This window comes from Symsagittifera roscoffensis, chromosome 1 (genome assembly GCF_963678635.1).
Source record: "Symsagittifera roscoffensis chromosome 1, txSymRosc1.1, whole genome shotgun sequence".
Taxonomy (NCBI): Eukaryota; Metazoa; Xenacoelomorpha; order Acoela; family Convolutidae; genus Symsagittifera; species Symsagittifera roscoffensis.
In genome coordinates this window covers 85702039-85727929 of record NC_087062.1, presented here as the reverse complement: position 1 = coordinate 85727929, position 25891 = coordinate 85702039, and the positions used below count along the sequence as shown (strand labels likewise).

Sequence of the window (25891 nt, the reverse complement as noted above, 5' to 3'; positions counted from 1 at the left end):
GGAATATTTCCTAATTGGAAAAAAAACAAGTCCTGATCAGATTCGAACCCACAACCTTTGCCCTCCTTTCTATATTCCGATTTTATAACGCTTGCAAATCGCAAGCGTAACTAAAATGTGTTGATATTATAGTAATGTTTTATAGATTAAATAACTTTTTTCACTTCCATTGATGAATAAAACGCATTTGTTAACTCATTACAAAGCAAATGTCGAAGCGCATTGCCTTATAGTGCCAATACAGCTTCCTGTTTCAACACAGTAGTTTTTTTTCTGCAAATTGGCTTGGAAAAATGCATCTACTATCACACTACGCTCCGCTTGTATAAACATAGCCAAGAGACAATTGGAAAAAAAGTCAATCAACGCAAGGAGACAAAGAAATACTGGCTTCTTTTTTGAAGAAAAAATCGAATTTCCAAAAAAAAATTATGATTGACACTTTTTGATAAACTTAATCAATTGGAGAAAACTTGAACAATAGTTAAATTGTTCAATCCGCCGCGAAATCTACAAATTATAGTACACTTTCAAAACTAGAAGTCGATCACGTTCTTCGTGGCTTTCACACTGTTGCTGTTCGATAGTAAGAGTTTGCCTTTCTCTTCAAAAAAGGAAATGATTTGATCTTAAAAAAACTGAAAATCAAATCACAAAAAAATCAAATTTGAGCGTTTGAGCCTCAAAAAACTAAAACTTTTTGCCCAAGACCTATATATAAAAAAACAGCCAAGACCTATATACGAGTATTCACTACGCTCATGTCTCTTTGTAAAACAGCTATAGATGCCAATATAATGCCAATGCTAGCCAAAAAAAAGCAGCTACAGATGCTAATAATTTGCCAATTCCAATGTTATGCTTATTGCCAATGCTAAAAAAATGCCAATCCAAACTTTTCAAACGCTTGTCTCGGAAGAAGTTACTTAAGAAAAAAATTTGCCAGCAGTAGATTTACAATGGCGCATAACTTATGCATAGGCAAATCAGCCAAAGATTTGAGAAAAGGAAACTTGAGCTACAAAAATTTAGTGCTACAAAAATTTCAAACTCGAAGTTTTCAAGTTTCGCATACCCATCTTAGCTTACACATGAATGAAAATATACTATGGCCCTATAAACGACGCAATATGCGGCGACTTAACCGATATATGATTATCCGAAACTCTTTTCAGTCGAATAAATAAAAGAAAGTAAATAAAAAAGGGAAGTAATAAATATTCGGAACTGGTTTAAACCGAGCATAAACACAAAGATTGAATGGACCGGGGTATTAAAATACAGACATGCTCAAAATATGTCTGCGAAGTCAACAACAGAGTTCAATCGAAAAAATGCAAACATGTCCCGAGTACATTAGGTGGCAGGACAATCTACCCTATTCCAAACTACCCTATACCATTCTACCCTATACCATTATATCCTACATACCAATCTACCCTATGCCAATCTACCCTATACTAATCTACCCTATACTAATCTGCCCTATATACCATAATGAGGTATCATAATGTAATCTTTCAAAGTCCTAATTAGAATCGGAAAGATACAGCACGTGTTAATTCATTTGAGTCTAAATTTTTGGACTCAATTTGAGTCTTTCACTTAAGGAAATTGTTCTAAAGACTAAATCGCAATTAGAGCCTCAAAATCTGAAATTTTTTCAATTAACAAGTTTTAATCCCCAATTTTCAAAATCACGTGCAAGAATGAAACCAAAACTACGTCATTATATCAATTTTCTTTGGAATAACATCTACTAAAATGAGTCAAATTTCTTGGGGTTTATCCCAACAGAATCGGCGAACGCTTGTAATCGGTGGCCACGAGTTTACGAAAAAACAGGAAACAAAGAATGGAAACATTCACTGGAAGTGTTCAAGATGGGGGTCCCATAAATGCAAAACGACAGCAATAACCAGAGAAAACGATCTTATTTCCTGTAGAAATGAGCACACGCACGAAGTATTTCCTGGTCGTTCGGATGCAAGGCTTCTCGTGCAGAAAATGAAACAGGACACAAAAATACAGCGAAAACGTGTCGGACAAATTTGATCTTGACGACAATATCACTCAAAAACTTGATGAGGTAGCCTCATACTTTCAGCGCACCTACATTAAAGGCGAAACCATCGGAAGGAATTCTCGCGAACCTCTCTTCCCAGTAAACCTTTGGAATCATTCCGAAGAAGCAGCTGCTGGGTTAATAAGGACAACAAATGCTGTAGAAGGCTGGCATCTTGGCGTTGCTACTCTCTTCAAAGGAAACCACCCATCCGTTCACACCTTTCTGGAACAAATAAAACTGGATGCTGCAAATCAGAAGTTTAATATAATGAAAGCAATGGGAGGAAACAGCAACCCCAGTCGAAAGAAGTACAGGGAATTGAACGAGAAAGTGAAAAACATTTGCAAAAATTTTAACAAAGATTCTATTTTAACCTATTTGTATTCTCTCGCGCAATTAAGTCATTCCTAACTCAGTTTGTTTTAACAAACTTTGTGAATTTTTCAAAAATTCAATTTAATTTCTAAAAAACATACACTTTTTGAGGTTCCCGTGGCCGTAGAGGGCTGAAATTTTGGGAGGTAATAGAGGCCAATACCAAAAGAATTTTACCTTCTCCCTCACCCCGCCCCCCAGTACCGCCTTGGCCTGGTACTGGGGGGTCTACCCCTCCTTTTGTGATCAACTAGTCAAACCCTCAGTAATTTTCGAATTTCATTCAAAATTTGACTTCTTGGTGATTTGATCTTTCGACCTTTTGATTTTCAAACACAGGCATTATCCGCTACGCTATGTCGACTTGATGTGATATGACTTTTGTTTGTTTAAGAAATAGCCGCAACGCATTTCTATAGCAACATTGGATTAAAATTTCTGTTCGTTCATGCTTTGAACTCATTTCCATTTTGAACGCGCAAGTTTTACGTTGCTTTGATATTTTGTTCACGTGCGTCAATTATTCTTTGATCATAATTAATGGTTCTTTGATTTGTTCGGAAACATACTGTTTCGGATTCTTCAAGAGGATGGGGTAAGTTTCAATTGCTTTAATTATAGGGTAGAATGGTATAGGGTAGATTGGTATAGGGTAGATTGGTATGTAGGATAGAATAGTATAGGGTAGATTAGCATAGGGTAGATTGGAATAGGGTAGAATGTCATGGAACCGTACATTACACTTGCTCTCGCAAGTTTAAAACAATGAGGAAAAAATTTAGGACAGTATCCCAGGGAGTGTACTTTTTATTTTATTGAGCATAGTTTGGGTATTATGAGTATGTCTGCATGATCTTACCCGAACTTGTTGGCCATGTCTTTGCCCTGCTCGTAGGATATTTTGCGGATGTCGCTGATGTCTTCCTTGTTGGCACAGAGCACTATGTCAGGGTTCTCGCAGTAGGCGTGCATCTGCAGCTGCGAGATCCAGTTCCTCACGTTCATAAAGGAGGCCTCATTCGTCATGTCGAACAGCAGGATGAAACCCATGGCATCTCGGAAGAAAGCAGTGGTCAGACTGCGGAACCTAAAATCAACAACAACCTCTTTATAAACTGCATCTTTTGTACTTTCACCCATCTTCACGCACGTTTCAGTTTTATTAATACAAGCCACCCACCAATAATTTAGGACCTCCTGTTAATTTATGACCTCCCAGATAATTTATGATCACCGGATCGCTGCTGTGTTTAAATTATAAACTTAAAAGATATCAGGGATATCATTGTCAGAAGAAACCATATTGAATTAATTACTTCCATCCTAATAAAGTAAAATTAAATTATTTCATTTCAATATTTTTGAGCTACGAAAAATATATCTTTGGAAGAATATTATCTAAATGTATCTTTACATCCCTGTATGATATCAGTGTTGAACTTTATTACATTTCGAATTCAGCATATTACTAAAAGAATAGGTAACAAAATTTTCAAAAGAAAACTGCGTGGACAAAAAAGTAAAACAACCTACCACTTCACACGTATAGAAATAAAAATCATATAGAAATAACAACAATCTATGATGCCAAGAAAGCCATAAAGCTGCAAAAGCACGACAGACATTACTTGTTTTCTTGAAGGGGAGGGGGTAGTAGTTGTTAAAAAGATCCAAAGCTTCGAATTTGGCAAAGCAACAAAAATCAATTCACTACTTTAAAATTCCAATTTTTACAACAATTTAAGTCTTCAAGTAAGACTTGTTACTGATATGATATGGTCATTAGCGATAGCGGATGTATTTAGCGGAAGCGAAGCGAGACTCCGATTAGCTATTAATTCATTAGCGGTCCCACCTCTGATGGAGAAACTAGTATAATGTTTCGAGCCTCTTCCGTGTTCCCTTCCTTAACTGAAATTAAACTCTCAGTACAGCATGTTTTTAGCAACTTATCATGAAAGTAGGAAAACAGTCTCCGGTCGAAAATCACGAAAACATCAGAACACTGACATTAAAGTCCAGTTTTGGGTTTAACAATCAGCTTCATTTTTTTGGGCAACAGCATTCCAAATATTTTATGAATCACAAAAGCTGAGACACATGAAATTCCCAACCGTGCTTTTGACAACTTTAGCTAAACAGCCTAACTGAAGCTACGCAAACGTCAGCGCTGGTTTCAGTTTGACTGTTAAGGTAAAATTGTCAAAAGCACGACAGGGAATTTAATTTGTGTCTCAGCCTTTGTGAATTAAAAAATTCGGGAAGATTGAGTCATATACTTAGAGCCATATATTTTCACTTTGAAATTTGACATTTTAATTTCTGTTTCCTTGCTTGCATTGACTCTTTTCGAACTTTCTGATGATTATGTTCGTTTACAGATTTGCTGACCAAAGACCTTGTTCAGCAAATCCTAAAACGAACATAGCCAACAGAATGTTCGAAACGAGTCAATGAAAGTAAGGAAACAGAAACAAATGTCGAATTTCGAAGAGAAAAATATATGGCCTTAAAGCTCTTTGAATTTAAAGAACACTTTATGATTGATATTTTCTGATAAATTTATTTCGATTTGATAAAACTGTACCAGCAGGTAAAACTTTATCACATTCGAAAAGAAGCTTTGCACCACTTGCGGTACAATTGGGAAAAAATTGAAAAGAGAAACTGAAAAAAATGCAACTGCCAAATAAAATTTAAATGAATCAAAAGCAAAATATCTAGTTTTGAAAAAAAGTACCTGAGCAGAAACCGTTCCAGCCGGAAAAAAAATGGAGAATTAAAAACGAATTAAAAAAGTTCGTTTCACGCTCTCCCTCAAAACACCCACACACGTGCACGAACAAGTTTTCGGTCAACAAACGACACAATATAGGCCATTGAGATAAATTCAAATCATTTCGGCTGAATAAAGTTTTAAGCGAACTATTGAGTCGTAGCGAACTACAAAGTCAAGGCTACAAAAATTACAAACAGCAGATGTTAATCAAAACACTAAAAGCACCTACAAGGTAAATTGCGTACAGCAAAAAAAATTCTACGATGTGGCATCTAAGCCGACAAGACAAATCATACACCGATAATATTTTTGAAGCAGATTATTTCTGGTTTGAAAAAAAAAACAGGTCAGGTCAGATTCGAACCCGTACCAGGCATATTCGTAACGTCTAACGTCCAATATGACGGCGACGCAGAGAAATTTGAATTCATTATGAACTCAACTTAAACGTACCATTTCTAATTTTGACCATTCTTTAGACAAAGTTATTCAATTAATCTGTGAAAAAATTAAGAATCGATCACATTTTTGGTGACCTTTGCACTGTTGCTGTTCAATAGTGGAGTTTGCCTTCCTTTTAACAAAAAATTAACTGAACTAGAAAACAAACTCTCTCAAATCTATTTTTTCAACTTTACGCACAGTTACAGCGTGAACAAGAGGAGGGTGATCAAGAGCGTGATTAAGACAGTTTGGCCAGAGACATTTCAGCCAATTCTCCATTGCAGCTATAGTTCTAAATATTATCGATTAGAAACGGCTGGCAACGGCTTCGGCTGAAATATCTGGCGTATTTTGTCTCAAAAAAACTTGGTATAATATTGTCCAAAATGTCTCCTCCTGAAATGTCTGAACACGGATCAATTAGTTTGCCTCAATTCCGTTTGGAATCATCATATGAATTGCTTCGAAATTTCTATTAATTCGTCGCGTTTGAGGAAGCCCAGCTTGTCACCTTGAGCATCATATAATTTTAAATGCCACGCATAATTCAGTTCACAATTTTGCCAATTTTGAACGTACAACATTTAACGAATTTTCAGGATGTCTTTATCTTCAAAGTTAAACAAAATTTACCCCAACAACGTATTATTTCGGTATAATTTGCTCTAAAATGTCTCAATTCAATGTTTAATAGCGTTTAAAAAAATTGGACAAACAACAATGGACTTGCAAGCTCGCGTGTAAAAATAAGAAAAATTAAAAACAGCTTATAATATGAAGCCCGACCGCGAGCATAGAATTTTAAAATCGCTGTCCTGAATGAAAAAGACTATTTGTGAACTTACAGTGAAAATACAGACAACAGAAACAAACTGCTTGGCAAATGGGGCTACAGTAATCATTTCAAAAGATTAAAATATATATATATCGATTTTTTGTGGCGCGGGCTGATTAAATTCAGTTGATTAAATTAGACGTTAGAAGAAACAAAGATCCCCTCATTTTCGCTATTTTTATCAACTCAACTCCATGCATTACTCTAGTGATATATTGATCTGACTAGCAAAACTTTTTTTGCACTTTATATGAGCTTCTCTTCTGACGCGTGATTCTAGTTCGTCCTACATACTATTGGTGTGAATGAAAAAATGGAAAACAAACATTTTATTTACAATCACAAGCCCTGGTAAGGATGGTTAAATTTAGTTAGGCGATTGTTTTCCTACCAAATGCATACAATATACAATGAATTTTATATTAAATCCCGCCACTGTTTAATATTTGAATCAAAAACACGCCAGTGGTCACAACTTAATGCTTTTACTCGTTAAAAATGAATATACCAATTCACATCTTACACTACTAAAAAAAACTCTCACTTAAAATCCTGAAAACTCTCCCAATTCTTGACGAGGTAGACTGTTTACAATTGAGGTTGGCTGTTATTTAAAAAATCATAATATTCCTCTCAAGGTCTTTGCCTTATTTGATACCTTTTGCCTATTGATGGTACGACCAAATTGCAGAACCAAGTAGTCGAATCATCAGTACTATTTCTGTTTCAGTAACAGTTGGACTGAATAATCAATCATAAATCACCTCGCCATTTAAAATTTAATCTAGTCTGATAAAACTGACGTCAACCTATTCGTTTTTGCAAATTGCGCATGTAGTTTGACGTCGGTTTCTCTACCATCGTATCGCTATTCAAAACAATTACTCTTGTTTTCTGGATGAGTTTTATCAGTTAAGCGTTCTATCTGTTATTAAACACGAGGATTGCGAAATTAAGTTCTAGATTTTATTCACCTGGTATTGATGGCAGAATTTAGCTGAGTGAAATTTAGCTGAATAAGTACTTTGCCGAAAAAAAATCAAACATCGATTTGGTTGACAGATACTTAAACATGAAAAGCGTAACTAACAGAGTTAGAAAAGTGTCAATGAATTCAAAGAAAAAAACTTTCATTCCGAATAATCAAATTTGAGTTTCAGAGAGATCAGTATTGCTTGACAGCTCTGAAGGAAAAATCTTTAATAATAGAGACTTCAAAAAAAACGATCCCATTTGAGAACAAGGATAGCCGGTTACTGTGCAAGTAGCACAGAATGTTCCGACAAGTCTTAGAAAATTACAAAACATTTTTTTTCAAACTAGTGTCGTTTTTTCGGCGCGGTGTGATAAAGGAATTTGAGCGAAAAAGTAGAGCTTAGACATTTTGTCAGTCATTTTAAAATGTGCAAATTGAAAAACAATTTTTGAAGACAAATAACAAGAAAAACAAAAAAAAATAATTTTCATCCTTGAATTTTTCAAAATTTGTTCCCCAAATTTTGATGTTTTGATTTCAAAGATGAAGCTAAAAACTCCAAAATGTAAATTTTCAAGGCTGAAATTAAGCATAAATAAGTCTGCTCCACACGCTCGAAATTAGACGAAAAGTCAGAAATTTTAAACCGGTTTTTCTCGAAACTGAGAAAATTTTTGAAAATTTTTTTGATGTTCGAAACACGGCTGAAAGTGCTTTGATATGATATATTATTCAACCCAGATCGATGATTACTAGTGGTAGCTAATTTTGTGCGAAAACAAAAACACCCGAGTACAAAGTTCCTCCCCATTTTCAATGGTCGGAACAAAAATGGATCAACTATAGGTATTTCTTTAGTCGTCGGGGAAATTTTATTACAATTTACACCAAAATTTAAGATCAATTCAGCAAAAGAATAACCCAAAATGAAGAAAAAAACTTAATTTCCTAAAAACAATTTAATTTCTTCATAGAAGCGTACCTTCCATAGAAACTGAAATATCACAGCAAACTTCAAACAAAAAACTCTCTCTACCAAAACGTACAAAAAATATTGTCAATACAGAACGATTAGTAATCAGAAAATTGTCCTAGATTCCTGCAAAAAGCAAGGACGATAAATCAATAGTACGATATGCATTAAAAACACCATTAGAGACCTTATAAAAAAAGGTTATGGTGAAAAACTTCTTTTTTAACTCCCAAGTCGTTTGCTCATGTTTTTGAGAAGATAAGCCTAGCTTCAAAAGGTATATACGGGAATACAAAGGTGAATACGGGAAATACCAAGGACTAATGCGCCAAACAAAAGAAAATTGATAAATAATTCTTCTCCTTGGTAATCTTGTTATTTACAGCCCGTGAGTTTAGACTTAAGCATTCAAAAGATTTAATCAGACGCTGAGAAGTGGACAAAATTCCAATAGAGAATTTATTGCAGATCGTGCACGCAACTTCGACAGAAAATTAGTGCATGAATGAAATCAACTCGATAACCCTTTACAATTTCTGAATATTGCTTTAAACAATATTCAATTGAAAAAAAAACTTCAAAATTGATGTTGAACTTTTCCAAATTTATGATTTTGTCTTTACTTCTGAACTGATAAACAACCATTAGATTCTTGTCAAAGTTCAATGATAATTCCACAATCAGATAAATTACCAGTGCATGAAAAGTAAATCAGCTGAGGAGCCAATATTCGACCTTTGACGAAAAAATATAGAGAATTTTTTGTTTTAGATCTATCTCAAAAAGTCTGTGAACAAAATTTTAAATGGCAAACAGACTAAATTTTGCACAAAAAAGTGTTGTCAATTGATTGCATACAAAGTAAGATGAAAAACATAAAATGACTATACAACAAGAAAAACATTCCTCAAAAAATCCATATTAAAAAACATCGTACTTCTTTAATTTCTAAGACTTCCAACAGTTGATTTTCTTCTTATGCAAACTACAGCTTCAGAAAATTACATACTGAGCCAAAATAATCAATGCCAATGCCCCAAAACAACTCAAAAAATTACTACAGGAACTCATTTCGAACAAAATTCAATACAACCAGGAGGTCGAAAGAATCATCAGCAAAAAAATTCAAAACTCGATTGTTTAATGTACAATGGCTAAAAAAGAAACGGCTAACTGACAGTTGGAGAACAGTAGAGAACGCAAAGAAACAGAAAAACAAATGACCTTCTTTTTGAAGAAACTTTTACTTGCGAATTTCAAAGATAAAATACATGCCCATGAAGCTATTTGAATTTCACGAAAACTTCAGGTTATGTTTGAACTTCTTTTGATAAATTTATCCCAATGAAAAAAACTGGATCAATAGTCAATCTGATAATTAAACTACATTTTCGAAATTAGAAGTCGATCTCGCTTTTCGTGACCTTTACACTTTTGCTGCTCGATAGTCGAGTTTGCCTTCCTTTTAACAGAGGTAATGAAGTGAACTTGAAAAAAAAAGAAAAGTCAAACTACGAAAAACCAAAATTGAGCGTGAACAAATTCCTGAATAAAACTCAACAAGACCTATATAAAAGACCTCCCTGCGTTCATTACTCTTAAAAAAAAGCAAAACAATAGAAAAACAAAAACTCATTCAGTGAAATCCGCATTTAAAATTATTGAATGTCTACTACATCTTCTGTCCAAATTTTTGTTAAAACTTTTAACACTTGATTTAATTCTTACTAGCGCGTAACGCACCTCCAGTGCTTCGAATTTATGACAACTCAAAAAAAACCGCATACATTAGAAATAATTTTTGCATAATTTGAGTGTACTCTGACAGCACTCAATTACAGGGTTGTTCATTGCAAATTTTTTGACGTTTTTTCAAATCAGATTTTGAAAAACCATACAATTTTGTGAAATGTTTTATAGCTAAGTTCGTGGATAATTTTCAAAATGAGAGAAAAATGTCACATCATGCAAACTAAAAGCAATTGGGCAGTCGCATTTGGACCCCCGATTTGTGACTTCTGAGAGTACTCAGTACTCAGCTACAGGGTTGGAAACTTCAAATTTTGAGAAATTTCATATCTCAAAAACTACAAAAATTTGAGCACTTATATTTGAAGGCAAGATTTGCAACCCCCGAGAGTACTCTGACAGCTCCTAACTTCAGATTAGGCATTCCAAAAAAACTAAATTTAGGTTTTCTGATTTTTTTAATTCACAAAAAAAACGTCTTACCTCGAAATGAAAAGTAATTACGCAATCATATTTGAAAAAAAAATGCAACCCCTATGAATGTCCTGATAAAGCCTCACTATAGAAATGGAATTTCAAAATTTTAGAAAATTATATATCTAAGTTCTTTGAACATTCTAAAGAAAAGACATTATTAAGGTCACATCTCGGAAACTAAGAAGTTTCGATCAGTCGCATTCCCAAGCAAAATTTGCGTCATGAAATTTCTAAGAGTAATCTAACAGTACCCAACTACAAGGTTGAGAACTTTTTGAATTTTTTAAAAGCTAAGTTTTCACATCATAAATAAAACACATCATCTCTAGAAAATTACAGGATTCGAAAAAGGCAAGATTCGCAACTCCAGAGAGCCTGAGTATTCTGAGAGTTTACTGCAAAAACGGGAATTTCAAATTTTGAAGAAAAAAAATTGACTTATTTTTCCTGAAAGTTTTTGAAAAAATCAACATGAAACATTATATATCGATAACTACAAGTATTTGAGGAGTCACATTGGGAGGCAAAAATCAAAACTCCTGGTAGTACCGTGATAGAGCCTCACTGTACAAATGATAACATCAAAATTTGCGAAATTTTCTATATCTAAGTTTTTTTAAACTTTTCGAAAAAATCATAACAAACGTCATATCTCGAAAACAACAAGGATTTGAGAAATGAGATTTCAAGGCTAGATTCGCAACCCCTGAGAGTACTTTGACAGCCCCCATAAAAATTAACCAAAATTCAGATAACTGGATCAATAGATGAAAATTTTATTTCGCAGGGGAATCTGATAATTAAATTCCATTTTCGAAATTAGAAAACAATTACGTTTTTTGTGAGCTTTACACTTATGCTGTTCGATAGTGGAGTTTGCCTTCTTTTTAACTAAAGAAATGAACTGATTTTTGAAAAAAAAAATCAAAAGTCAAACCGCTAAAAGAAAAATTGAGCTTGAACAAACATTGAGGATTTTCTTTAAAAACGAAAAAAAATCATCGTCACCTATATAAGAATCTGAACTACGTTCATCGGCTCTTAATAATTTCAATTGAATCAAAAGTAAAATGAATTCATCAGTTTAAAAACTTGACTATAATTGACATAATTTTCAACGGAAAAAGTCTACAAACGGGATGCAATACCTTGTTAGTAGCACAGATAAGAAACTCCCGTCACAATTTTTAATGCCAACATATCTTTCATTATCTTCTCCAAACTTAATTGAAAAAATTGATTAAGGCACCAGTGAAAAGACGGGTAGATGGGTGAATTCCTTTGCTTATCTTGCTTTTTTCTTAAAACTAGATACTGTAATTGCAGATATATTTGCACCAATAACTCAAATCAGACCTAGTAGCTCAAAAGAGCAAGTATCATCAAAAACTCTCATTTGGCGACAAATTACAAAAAAAACTCAGCGAGGTAAAAATTCGGCTATCCCAGTTTGATAACGAAGAAAAAGAAAGTCAAGTTAGATAACGAAATTCGATTTATAACGGTTCCGTGTTAACTCAGAGAGGGAGTGAGAGAGACAAATTAGCCAAACTTAATTTGAGATTGTTCAAAATATTCATGTTTTGGTTTATCTTTTGGCAGATTCAATATCGATCAAAACGAAATTGTCAGAGTAGCGACCACTTACTCCGCTTCGCTGACATTCCGCATGCTTGGTATTGTACGCATGAATTATTGTTTGGCTTTAAAACTAGGCTGTTTGCAGAGACTCGATATGTGACTCGATACTCTGAAATTAGTCTGAATTACCTTTATATGAAATGTCTCGCTTTTTTAAACGAGTTAAACTGTGCTGAATTTCGCCTAGTTGGCTCTTTCTGAATGATTGATACATTTCTATTGAAATGACGACCGGCCTAATTGCTTAATTGTTGATTAGTATGCCCATTAAAAGAATGCAGTTAACTTGTTCGCTTCTTCAAGATGTTTACTCAACTTGCAGTTTTCAACTGCGTAAACTTCGCAGAATATTCAATTTAGCGAAAACGATTTTTCTATAGATTGAGAAATCAAAACTTTTTCAAATTTGTTTGAAAAAAAGAGGCTGAATGGGACTATAAGCCAGCGTGAACATTAAACATCTCAAATACATAAAATGCTGCCAAGATTAGTATAATTTGGTTTCTTTAAGAAGGTTACAAAAACTTGAGATTTAAATAGTTGTATTTTAGTAAAACCTTATCGTATATTTCGCATATCGTAAAATCAATCGGCTTTTGAAACGCATAATTCACAAGCCGAAAAAAATACATGTAAGAAAAATTATTTTTTAACGCTCCAAAATAACCTACAATTTTTGAAAAAAAAAAAGAACAATAACGCCGGCATGCATAATTTGATCATTATTTTAAGTTTTATGAGCTACTCCGCTTTTTGAAACTCCGTCTGGAATACCGTCCAGATACAACTATAACCGTGCGTGCGCATTTGTGTTTTCGGATAATTCTGCTACACTAACTTGAATCATCTTTCACACTGAACTAACACTGCTTGCATATTGTGTGTTTATAAATTATGGAACCCGAAAAACCTTTGAAACGTGACGCTGGCGAAAACTATTAAAGTTGAAGGAAGAAAAAGAGCCTTATTTTAAAAAATTGCACTGAGCGGAATGGTTATTGAGCAGAATGCGTCCAAAGGTAGAATCAACTAATAAACCGAAGCCGTAATTAGCAAATTATTCAATACCCCGCCATTAAGTCTTTGCCGTAAATACTATTTCTGTGAAATATTTCTTATGGAATCCCACGCCCGATTGGGCATGACCGTTCAGTTTCTGACGCAGGGAAACAAAAGAAATTGAAGTGTTTTTGAAACTTCAGTTTGAATGCCCAAAATAAAAATATATGGCTTTACAGCTTTTTTAACTACGGGAACAATTTTTTTTCCGATTAGCCTTACCTAAATTGAATAAACTAGATCAATAGGTACAGTTTATATTCCGCTGAGAAATCTGAAAAAAAAATTAAATCCACTTTCGAAATTAGAAGTAAATCACATTTTTTGTTATCTTTACAATTTCGCTGTTCGATAGTGAAGTTTGCCATCTTTTTAACAAAGGAAATGAGCTGAACTTGAAAAACTGAATCTCAAGTCAAACAGTGAAATTTCAGCCTGAACAAATTTTAAGCCTTCCTGAAAAAAAAACGAAAAAAGAAATCATCGCGACTATTTAAGAGACTGAACTACGTTCATCGACCCTAAAAAAATCACCACGAGCTATATAAGAGTCTGTACTACGTTCACTGACTCTCAATCATTTGTTAATAGTTTAAAAAATAACTTATTGAACTGGACATCAATTGATACTCTTTATGACAGTATCAACACTTGCCCCAAATACCTACCAGTTTATCCTGGGTCTAAGAATTTGTTTATTACATACTTCAATAAACTTACTCAACAGCATGATACGGTGCTGATTTAAATTATCCGGACAAAATGAACAAAACTTGAATTTTCAAACACTTTTTTCTCAAATTGGGTTAAGATTAGACAAAAAGTCAAGAGAACAAAAGTTGCTTAGAATTTCACCAAAATTAATATGGTGCCATTTTTTCTCCGAAATTCTCAACAAAAATTTTACCCCAAAAATGGGTCATTTTGGCGTTTTTCAATTAATCAAAAATTACGCGGAAACTACTTTGTTAATTGACAAGTAAATTATATCACAAGAAGCCTCTTACACAGCTCAACAAAGTTTAAGAAGGGTTAAATCTCCAAAAATTTGCGCAAATTGTTTAAAATTCATTTTTAAACAGAGATTCTGGGTTTTATATTGTAAAAATCACATTTATTGACTATCAAGTGAAAATTTTTTCATTTATACTGGTTTTTGGAGATTTAACCCTTCTTAAACTTTGTTGAGCTGTGTAAGAGGCTTCTTGTGATATAATTTACTTGTCAATTAACAAAGTAGTTTCCGCGTAATTTTAAGCAACTTTTGTTCTCTTCACTTTTTGTCTAATCTTAACCCAATTTGAGAAAAACGCGTTTGAAAATTCAAGTTTTGTTCGTTTTGTCCGGATAATTTAAAACAGCACTGTATTGTAAGAAACAATCAATTTTACGAAAGCTTTACGCGGAAAAAGCTTCATATTGCGTAATCAATTATTTTAACTTCTGTTATTTGAAAAAAAGACGTCGCTATTAAAACTTACTATAGCATGCAAAAACTGACCCGTTATAAACTGCTAAAAGCCTGCAATCAATTATTGATTTTCATAGAGAGTAGCTCAGATCATTTTCTCTCGGGTCAATAAGAACGTTGTTCAAAATTTAGTCCACTAGTGTCAATTTCAACGGTATAAACTAAGTTAGGTATGCCGCTAGAAAAAAAACGTAACTCCTCAAAATACCTTTTAAACTCCTCAAATAAAGACTGAAATAAAGATGAGGGCTCAGCAAAATAAAACGCTTCAAGTTTCAAACTTCTCTGATGTAATTTAAAGGCTTTTCACATTCATGAACCCGTTACTTTCGTATACTACTTTAAAAGTTTTACGTATAAACATATAACAGTATGTGCCTATAACGTATAATCGTATAAAACACGTGGACGTATAAAAAAACTTTTTTGCCAAAACTTTCCGCCTTGCAGGCCAATTTGCAAAAAAGTTTATTTCAGACCATCACACAATGGACTTCTTTGGAAGGAAAACTGCCCAACTTTGCATGCTGAAACAGCCGCCGAAAAAACTTCATTATCCAAAAAAATCACATTTAATTGCTTTTTTAGCTGTTCATTTTTTTATTTTGATCTTTTACCGAAAGATTTTTTGAGAAACTGTTCCCAAAGCACATGGAAATTATTTAACAAGAATTCAAAATTAAAAATTTAAAGTTGTAGCTTAAAAGAATTCAACTCAGTCTTTATCGAGCTGCTACTATTCATATGAGAAAACAAGGATAGCATGTTACTGTGCAAGTAGCACAGAATGTTCCGACCATAGTAAGAAAACTAAAAATTTTTTCAAACCAGTATCGTTTTTTTTTCTGCGTGGTGTGATAAAGGGATCTGAACGAAAAACTGGAACTTAGAAATATTCGAGAGTCATAGTAAAATAGGCAAAAATTGTAGAAAAATGACTAAAAACAAAATATCAAAAAAATTGACTAAAAACAAAAAAAAGTATCAAAAAAATATATTTAAGCCCGCTTAAAATTTTTTAGTCGTTCGAATTACTATTGCAAGGGCTTTAATATGATATATCACTAGACCCATTCCGATGATTATTTGTGGTACTTGATTTTGCGTGAAAAAAAAACTAAAACAAACCCGAATTCAAATTTCCAGCCCAATTTTAAATGGTCGGAACAAGAAGCATATCAAGTTGCTCTACAAATAACACAATGTTTCGTCACACAAGTCTTTTAAGGAACCATAAATATTGACTGTGCTATCATTGAGGTACTTGAAAATGGGTGTAAACCTTTTGAGACTTTTCTTGAATTTTTTGTTGTTTATTACTAAGTGAGAGATTGATTTGGGCAAAGAGTCATAAGAACCAGTTGAAATAGCTAAAATTTCAAAATTAAATTGAAGAATTAGATAAGAAATTCAGTCTTGAAATCATAAGCCAGAAAAACAAAACAAAAATCAGACTAATTTTCCTCGACACTAAGACAGCTATTCGACCATTTTTGCAATCAAATTACGGAGTAAAAGGGTTATAATATGATACTGCACTTGACTTTGACTGTGCTTTCTTTGAAGAACTTAAAAACCGCTGAAAATTGAGTTTACCTTGCATTTGTGCATGGGATGATTTTAACTGTCCGCCAAAAAAAATGCACACCATGCCTTAGACTCTTCCTTTCACTTCGTCAATTGGTCAGAGTAAGTACCAAGTGTTTTTCTTTAACAAAAACAAAGCATTGATTACTTCAATCAAGCAATTTGAAAAAAAAAGAAACTCATCGTCTGTTGTTAATTTAACTGCGTTAATTTAAGGCATGTTTTCAATACAAGCCATGTTTGATCATCAGGAAAAAATGTCTTTCCACCCAATTTTCGAAGTCTATAGAAACAAAAAAAATTGTTGAGCAATTTCATTTTCCAATTTCTCGGTTCATTGTTCGCATCAACATTAGAATGTACTCACTATAGTTATTCATTGCCACTAGGCGGCATCAAATGACGTCAATTTAAAGCATGCAACCAACCAACGTAGAGAGACACAAGCCATGCTGAAATGATCGAGAAATAAACAACAAATTATACCACTCTCTAGAATAAAAGGGTGCAAATTGAATCAAATAAAAAGTCAGGACAACAGGCGAAGCTTTTGTGTACATTGCTTTTAAAGTATACTTAGTTAAATAATATATCTTACTTTCAACAATTATTGTTCCCAATTTTTGACCGTATTTGCAATACTTTTCAATTCGACTAATACATCGCCACCTTTGTTTTCCGCTAAAGCATGAATTCAAGTCAAAACAATTGGTAATTCGGAAAAATTTCAATATTCAATCTATTAAGTTTTCTTTTGTAACAACAAGATTTGCATCTCAACTTAGCCTGCAAACCAATTTTTGGGGGTATTTGAAACGGAATCAACACAACATCCTCACCATAATATTAATTTCGTATCCAAATTGCTTAATGCTATGCGTAAAATACGCGATTCTGATCCTCTACACCTCCAACAAAGAACGAAGTTGAAAACCCCCGCCCCCCAAAATGCTTTCGGGGGGAAACTCGGTCCGAAACAGGACATAAAAAACAAGGATAGACGGTTACAGTGCACGTAGCAGAATGTTTCGACCACAGTCATAGAAAATAACAAAAAAATAGTGTCGTTTTTTTCTGCATGGTGTAATAAAAGATTATTTTGGAATTAAAAATTCCAATCTTTCTTTACAAAATGGCACTAAAAAACTTTTATTTGAGTAAAACTAAGTTTTCACGTCTTAAAGAAAGCTTACATAAGCTATTGTAAGCCTAAACGCTCACACCATAGTAGTTCGAAATAAGAGCAAAAATATTTATTTCAAACCGGTTTATCTCAACACTGAAAAAAAAACTCAAAACTTTTATTGTCGTTCGAATCACGATTGAGAGGGCTTTCATATGATATATCACTCGACCCATTCCGATAATTATTTGTGGTAACTGATTTTGCATGGAAAACAAAAAAACTTAAACACACTCGAATATAAAGTTCCTCCCCATTTTTAAACGGTCGGAACAATAATTAACGAATGATAGTGCAAATAAACTTCTCTTATCAGAATTTCATTATAATTTCGGACTTATAATTTCGGACTCTTATCAGAATTTTATTATAATTTCATTATAATTTCGGACTAATTACTTTTTGTCAACCGTTTTTTGTTGGACTCTAAATTTAATTCCAACGTTGGGCTCTTGCATTAATCTGGCAAGATATATATCTTCAATTTGAATTTGAAACATGGAATTATTAAAGGAAACATTGAATAACATAAATTTTATTTCAACAATTTTTTTTTTAATTTTCGAAAACGTTAAAAGAATGAAGAAACGAAGAGCGGCCAACAGTATAAAAGAACGCAAAGGCACACACTTTTTTCCGAATATCAAAGAAAAAAAAATATATATATATCACTGAATTTCAAGAATTGATTATGAATGTCACTTTTTTCTTAAACATATCCCATTTAGAGAAAATTGTATCAATAGGAAATTTTTTTATTCCGCGGGAAATTTGGAAAATTTAAGTCCAGTTTCAAAACTAGAAGTCATTCATGTGTTTCGTGACCTTCACACTTAAACTGACCGAGAGGATGGCGTCCCTCATAGTGGACGGACCGAATGCTATAATTTAATTTTCAGTTATTTCAGCCAATCAGAATCGAGTATTCACAAATCTCAAAAGCGAAGAAAAAGCGTTGGCCTTCCTTTTAATTAAGTGACAACTTAAAAGTGATAACTTCCTTTTAATAACTTAGAAAGAAATAAGTCATAAAACTCAACAAATGATGAATTTGGAGTGTTACTGACCTTTCCTGTCCGGCTGTGTCCCACAACTGCAGATGTATTCTGTAGGGCTTCACACTAGGGGGCTGGTCTGTAGGTTTGAACGTCTGAAACAAAAAAAAATCAAAAAAACTAAAACACACCCTAATAAAAAATTCCTCTCCATTTTTATTGGTCGGATTAAATATTTCTTCACATGTCGTGAAAGCGTTCCATATCGAGACCTTCGCCCGCTATGGCAAGGAGACCACTTTGCTGTTTTTTAGTCTTACTTTCGATGCCATGTCACTTAATATACTCTGAATTTCTCTCAGCTATGTATCAATTAGCAAACTCCTATTCGATTTTAGAATGAATCAGTTTAAAATACTTCATCTACTTTTATCTTTCAATGAGTTTTTATTATCCGAAAACGTAATTCATCTGACAAGTTGTCTCAGTTTACAATTTAGTTCGGCTTGGGAGAATACCAAAAAGACATCAGCAAGTCGGGTGGCATCTCCATAATACGTAACCAAAAATATATTTGTATGTAGAATGTAGCCTGAAACCGTGAGGCGAAAACTCGTATCAAGCGACAATTCGTAACAGGCGACAATTCGTAACAAGCGACAACTCGTAGCAATAGATTAAGCGTGGAACACTAACTTACGCGCAATATGCCTCTCGTGCCGGATGTAAGCGCAGCGGAGCAAGCTTATTCTACTTGCCAATGCCTTGTTACGAATGGTCGCTTGTTACGAATTGTCGCTTGTTACGAATTGTCGCCTGTTACCAACTGTCCCTTTTACGAATTGTCGCCCTACCATTTGAAACGCAATTGGGAACTTTTTCACTTGTTCAAGATGCTAGTCGGCATTTTCTAACACTTAGAAAAAAAAGAGTATGCTAAGAGACCCTCTCTTTAAGTACATTAAAGCATGCTATGCGACACATTTTTGATTTGAAACACTGGTGATGGAATAGTATGCTAATTGGCCCGCACTCTTAATTTTGTTAAGATTAGACAGCAATTTTGCACCCAAAACACAGTTAGATGTACGTCATTCAACTCAAGGAAACTGAAAAAAAAATTATGGACTGTTTTTGAACATATTTTAACTTCCAGAAGAAAGTTATATCAATGAAAGCTCTTTGATGAATGTCAAAAATCTTTTATTATTGACATTTTTGCCATAGAAGAAACCCAATTAGAGAAAATTGGGTCAAAAATTGATTTTTTTCCTTTGCAAACTTAAGTCCATTTTCGAAACTAATAGCCATTCAGGCTTTCTTCTCACTATTTGCCATTTTCTTTGCTGCAGAATTTGCCTTCCATCTAACAAATGAATTTGAATTGAGTCTGAAAAAGAAATTGAACGTCAAACCGAGAAAAACCAAATTCCTGAAAAAGATCATGACGACCAAAATAAATGATAAATCAATTCGTTCATCAAAACTTAAATAATGAAAGGAAGATTCGCATAAAACCCTGATGCAAATTATCTAATTATCTATGTTATGTGGTCGGAATTAGTGGTGGTGCAACCGAATTTTCAAACATCCGTTTGTAGAAAAATCTTCGAAGGCTGCCGCGAATATTTTATACTATTTGATCTGCGTGTTTTTGAGGTTTTCTCACTATTTGACTTGCTTAGCGAGCGACCAGACAACAAATCTAGTATTAAATTGAAGCTGCTTTAATCCGTCGGCACGTGTTTTCCGCACAGCTGGACACATGGTAACCTAAGTTTTCTGCATGAAAAAAGAATTATTTTCATGTAAGTTTGAATCTTGAATTTTTTCTCAAGGCAATAAAAGAACGAACGTTCGAATGTTTTTGAAGAACATTCGAAGGCTACTTTCGTACAAATGTTGCCCTAGTAGTCATTCTACCTTATGATGACAAAATAAATAAGTTTTCCTGCGCTTACGGTAAAATTCGCAAGGTGAGCTATTTCAAGTAATCCATAGTTAATAAAATCCCAGGATACCAAAATCATAATTAGTCGACTATGAAAAACGCTGATAAATGAAATAATAAATCAGTCCGTTAATTTTTGTTTTCTATTTCTGGCAAAATATCTTCAGAGATTAGGATTTCGTTACGGTTTTAGACGATTCTGATTTATTAAAACTTTCCACTCAAGCGATTAGCCATCAAGACGGGTTATTTAGGTTGGAATGCATGTTTTCCTATGCATTTCCAAGCCCCATGCAAAAACTAATCAAAGTACAAGTGGATTTTAAAAAAACGAGTGTCTTATTCAAGCCAGTCAAAAATTGTGACATTTAGTTAGCAGTGCTATTCTTTCTACGTAATTGCTAAAAAAGCGCAAGATAACTAGTACTGAAATGCTTAAATTATTTGACTGGAATATATGTGGTAACTGCCTAATATGTAAGCCGGTTTGTAATCCGCCCGGCTGAATATAACCCGCTTTTCATGATACTGACAGGACCAAAGGGAAGCCACAAGGCATTTAGTTGGAAATCAATGGGCATGTTTTTTAAGCAGCTACAAAAGCATTTGCGCTTCCAGACACATTACATCCTCGTTGCTCTGCTCACAACTGGAGGAAACAGTTTGAAATATCAATGTTTAAGGAATAGAGCGCACATCATCAAGCACATATTGCTCAAACATACCAAGGAAAAATGGAGGAAAAACTGTTGGAAAGAACAAAAAGCTGAACTTTACTTAAAATCTAGTTGACAGTATCCGAAAACGAAACAGTTAGCTGCAAAAAAGCTGATGTATAATCAATTGTCTAACACGATCACTTGTCTTATTCACATCCGTTTCTAATAAAGTCAGACTCTGCCAAAAATAACATACAGAGAAAAGGTCTTGACTTAGGGAAAAAAGACAGACTCGATTCTAATTAACCGAGAGAAAGACAGATGTCAGTTTAAAAACTACAGAAGAACCCCAATAGCTTTATCACACCAGAGGCTAATTCCACGATTTAAAAAACTACATACAGACATTTTTTTTCAAACAGTTTTCACGAAAACGAGCCATTTGATTAAAACAGTAAAATTCCATGGTGATTAAAAATTGCACGCAACAACAAACAATTCGATTTCTGATCGGAAAAGCATAAGCACTTTCCATTGAAGTAAAAAATTTATTCTTGAAATTAAGATTTTGCTTAAATTTTGTTACTCAATAAAACAATTAATAAGTGCTCGCTTCGATGAGCGATATAGAAAAATAAAATGAACCAACAAAATGAACAAAGGAAGTTCAAAACGAGGAATAAATTCCAAAAAATACTGAATTACGAGATTGAGATTAGCTTGACAGTATTCTGCCTTAAGCTTTGCAGCTGTAACTTTGCAAGCAGCAGTACATAGCTAATGTTCCAAGCACACATCCTTAGACAATTTTTGAAATTAATCATTTGATTTGATGAATCATTTTATAATCTTCTCTTTCCGGACTTTTTTCAAATCTTAAGTTGGGGACGCGATACACGTCTTGCAATTATTTGCTGGTTGCGAAATAACCAGGACGCATGGACTTGCAAGTGCCACATGAACAAAAAATCATCCACTTGAAATTTCGTCAATCACTCGCCTAGATGCATCTATCTAAAAAGCAAAAGATCTATTTTCAAACATTGTTTTTGGAATCCAAATCCTGACTTAAATGGCTTCAAAATGATAGCATACCCTTCAAAACGATTGAAGTAGCGGATTTAAGGAAGGGGGACGACCTTCTTCAGGGTTCGACCCCTGAACACACAAAGATTAAATTTGTTCTACAGACGCCAATAATACTAGTTTTGAGGGGGAGCGTGCTCCAAAAAAAAACAATTTTCTGGCCAATAAAAAACCTCATAAAAAGTGCTTAAAAACGTCTTTTGGTCTTCTTTTCAAAAACTCGTCTGCGTGCGGCGCAGAACAATTGATCCAAAAAGGTCTTCATTGTGATTTTAAAGAGCTCGGAAAATCAATATGTTGACCTAAAAAAATTAGATTACTTAAAATTTTGAAAATCCACCCCCTACCCTTGATCAAATCCTAAACTCAGTCCCGATACATAGGTAATTTCTCGCTGTTAGACAGATTTAAGGAAGAAATGATGCGCAACTTTCAGCGTTGAAACTGAAACTTTAAAATTAAACATAGCCAACAGACAGTTGAAAAATTGCCGATCGACACAAGAAAACAGAGAAAAAAACGCACAATTTTTTTTTACAAAACAAAACGAATTTCAAAGTAAGCATTATATGGTTTTAAAGCGCTTAGAATTTCACGACCAAATTATTATAGATATATTTTTGATAGAATTAACGCAATTTGAGAAAACTGAACCAAAATGTATAGTTTTTAATCCGCTGGGAAACGCCGACAAATTATTTAATGAAATGCTGCGCAATTTATTAAGGGAATCAGTAGAATGTTCTAAAAAAAGATACCACATAAGCCAAAAAAATAACCTATGAACAGCATTAAACTTTAAAGTGAATGACATGCAAAAAATAGTCGGAAACTAGGCCGCCTAAAATTAAACCCAAAGCGACAAGTCGGAAAACAGACCTGTGGCTCCGGCAGGCCGAAGTACTGAAGTTCCTGTAATTCGCGCCTAGCTCGCGGGAAAATAACAACATCAAGTCGAAATGAAGAAAAACTAAAAAAATTTAGTTTTAAACTTGGACCACAAATATATTGGAAAAACATTAACGGGAAAAATTCTGGTACCCAATTGCACACACGCAATCGCAAGAGTACACACAGAGGCCAAGCTTCGCAAAAACTACCGATTATACAACAAAAAGCAGCTCTATAACTGAGAACATAATTAACTAATCTAAGTAACTAATCTTTGCAACGGAAATTGAAAGTTAAAAATTTCACAAGTCAATAAGTGAAAAAATCTGAGCGCAAACAAATAGTGAGACTTTATGCTAAAAACGTGACAATAATAAGTAGGAAAAAAATCGGACCGGAAAATTAATTTAAAAGAGCAATCAACCTATTTGGGAACATTTTGCAGGCAAACGCTACTTTTTCAGGCAACGTTTATAATTCTGAAACATCGAAATTGCATGCAAGACTCATTTAAAACGAAAAACCAGCTCTCGTTAATTAATTTTGTCAATCTGAACTTTTTGCAGCTATCTAAAAAGCTGTCTTCGTTCAGGTAAAACATGGATTTAGAAATTGATTCTGTCGTTGAAATGCTTACACACAATTGAAACGTGTCCACTTTCTAAAGAAATCGGTAAACATAGCCAACTGACAGTTGGAAATGAGTAATGAACGCAATGAAACAAACAAATAATGCTGTTTTTTTTTCAAAAATCTTCAACTTTCGAAATTCGAAGAAAAAAATAAATGGCCTTAAAGCTCTTTGAATTTGTAGAACAATTTATGCTCGACACTTTTTTGTTAAAATTAACCAAATTTGAGAAAACTGGATCAATAGGCAAAACTTTTATTTCACTGGGATATCTGATAATTAATTTCCATTTTCAAAATTAGAAGTTGATCAGGTTTTTCGTGACCTTGACATTTTTGCTGTTCGATAGTGGATTTGCCTTCCTTTTAACAATGAAAAAGCACTGAACTTAAAAAGTAATCACAAGTCAAGCAGCGAAAAAACGTGAACGTGAACAAATATTAAGACTTTTTCCTGAAAAAAAAATCAGCAAGACCACTACGTTCATTACTCTTAAAAAACGAATGTTCTTCATAGTAGAATATGACGCGATTCGGAAAAATCAATTAATAGAAAATTAATTAAAGCACGACAATGATGATCTCTCATCAGAAATATAATCCAAAACAAAAAGATAGAGATCTATGCCGAAACTTTCCGAACACAGAAGGAGTCTAAATCTTTTATATTACGTTTTGCTAGAAGTTTGCCGTGAAAACTATTTCACTTTTGTCAGTTTCGAGACTCTTTGTCTTCTGGCTGCTTTACGTGTATGAAGCAGGCATCAGAATAATTACATATTACTGATTCGGCGGAGCATGCAAATCGAACTACACTTATTGATAGTTACACCTTCAATTAGACCAAAAAATGTTTTAAAAAGACAACCAATATCAAATAGTGGTTCAATAAGCATGCTTGAAATGTTTTACCTAATCAGTCTGTTAGGTTCGATTAAGTATATGCTATCAACTTCATAGACGAGCGGGCATTTCTGTTGTAAGCGGAAACTCTACTAACAATTCTGCGTTCCCTGAAGTCTATTCCAACGGTTGAAATGAATTTGGAGCTAAACTGTTTGTCTGTGTATTGATACAAAAAGCAGGTTTTGCCGACACCACTGTCTCCTAATGCCAGGAATTTGATGAGAAAATCATAGTCTCCAGAATAGCCGGTCGAGCCAGCTACTCCTCCGTTTTCTATAGCTCCTTCGCCCGAAGAACCATGTGAGCTGTGATTAGACATCGATACCAACTCAGATCATGAATGAAGAAAAAATAAGCTGACCGTAAAATACTTATCTGAAAATAACTCAATTTTTACACATAATTCACACATAATTTATTTGTATCATAGATATACATTAAAGAAAAAACGAAACAACATAGCCAACATTTAATAAAATATTTGACCTTTGATTCACAAGAATATTATGCGAGACACACGTTTCATTAAAACAACTCAATATCAGAAACTGGATCAATCGGTAAATTTGTTAATCACCTGACAGATCCAAAATTGGAAAATATTGAATTAAAATGTAGAGTTTTCGATCATGAAGACAATTATCAGGATATCTTAAAACCAGAAGTACGTCTAAAACAAAGTTTCTTCAGTCATATTCAGGAATAAGCACTTTTCAGTGGATGGAGATTCGAAATTCATAAACAAAGAGATAACGTTATCTTAAACGCCAACAAGGTAGTAAATGATAAATTACAAACTAAACTAAAAAATCCACTTTAGAAATAAACAGTTGATTTAATATTGCACAAGGCTTCAGAGAAGGAAGAGCAATTTTCAATATATTGAAAATCACGTTTGTGCATCGTTTAAATTTCTTCGCGAATTATTGAATTATTTTTCATTAATACTAAACCACCAAAATGGTTCTCGACCTGGGGCCTTGAATGACAGGCTTGTTTTTCAGTGAGGATTTTGCCTATCGTTTTCCTCATAATCAGCTTGTAGAGCTGCGGCGAGTATCAGTTGTTTTCACAATTTTCACTTGTTTCCTCTCCTACTTACGTGGAACTTTTCTTAGTTGGACGTGCACTTGAAAAATCTGTGCAATGTTCCTTC

General features: G+C 33.8%; 1 protein-coding gene across 1 annotated transcript in view; it reads right to left on the bottom strand.

Annotated features, from left to right (window-relative positions):
• Window positions 1–25138, bottom strand: part of LOC134851454 (ras-related protein Rab-27A-like) — a 31138-nt gene extending 6000 nt beyond the window's left edge. Inside the window, exons 1-3 of the mRNA XM_063867559.1 lie at window positions 24830–25138; window positions 18685–18767; window positions 3303–3530 (exon numbers count right to left, since the gene is read on the bottom strand). Of these exons, the coding sequence (XP_063723629.1) occupies window positions 3303–3530; window positions 18685–18767; window positions 24830–25054 (536 nt within the window). The 5' untranslated portion in view covers window positions 25055–25138. The remainder of the gene's footprint in view (window positions 1–3302; window positions 3531–18684; window positions 18768–24829) is intronic.
• Between the last annotated feature and the right edge of the window lie 753 nt (window positions 25139–25891).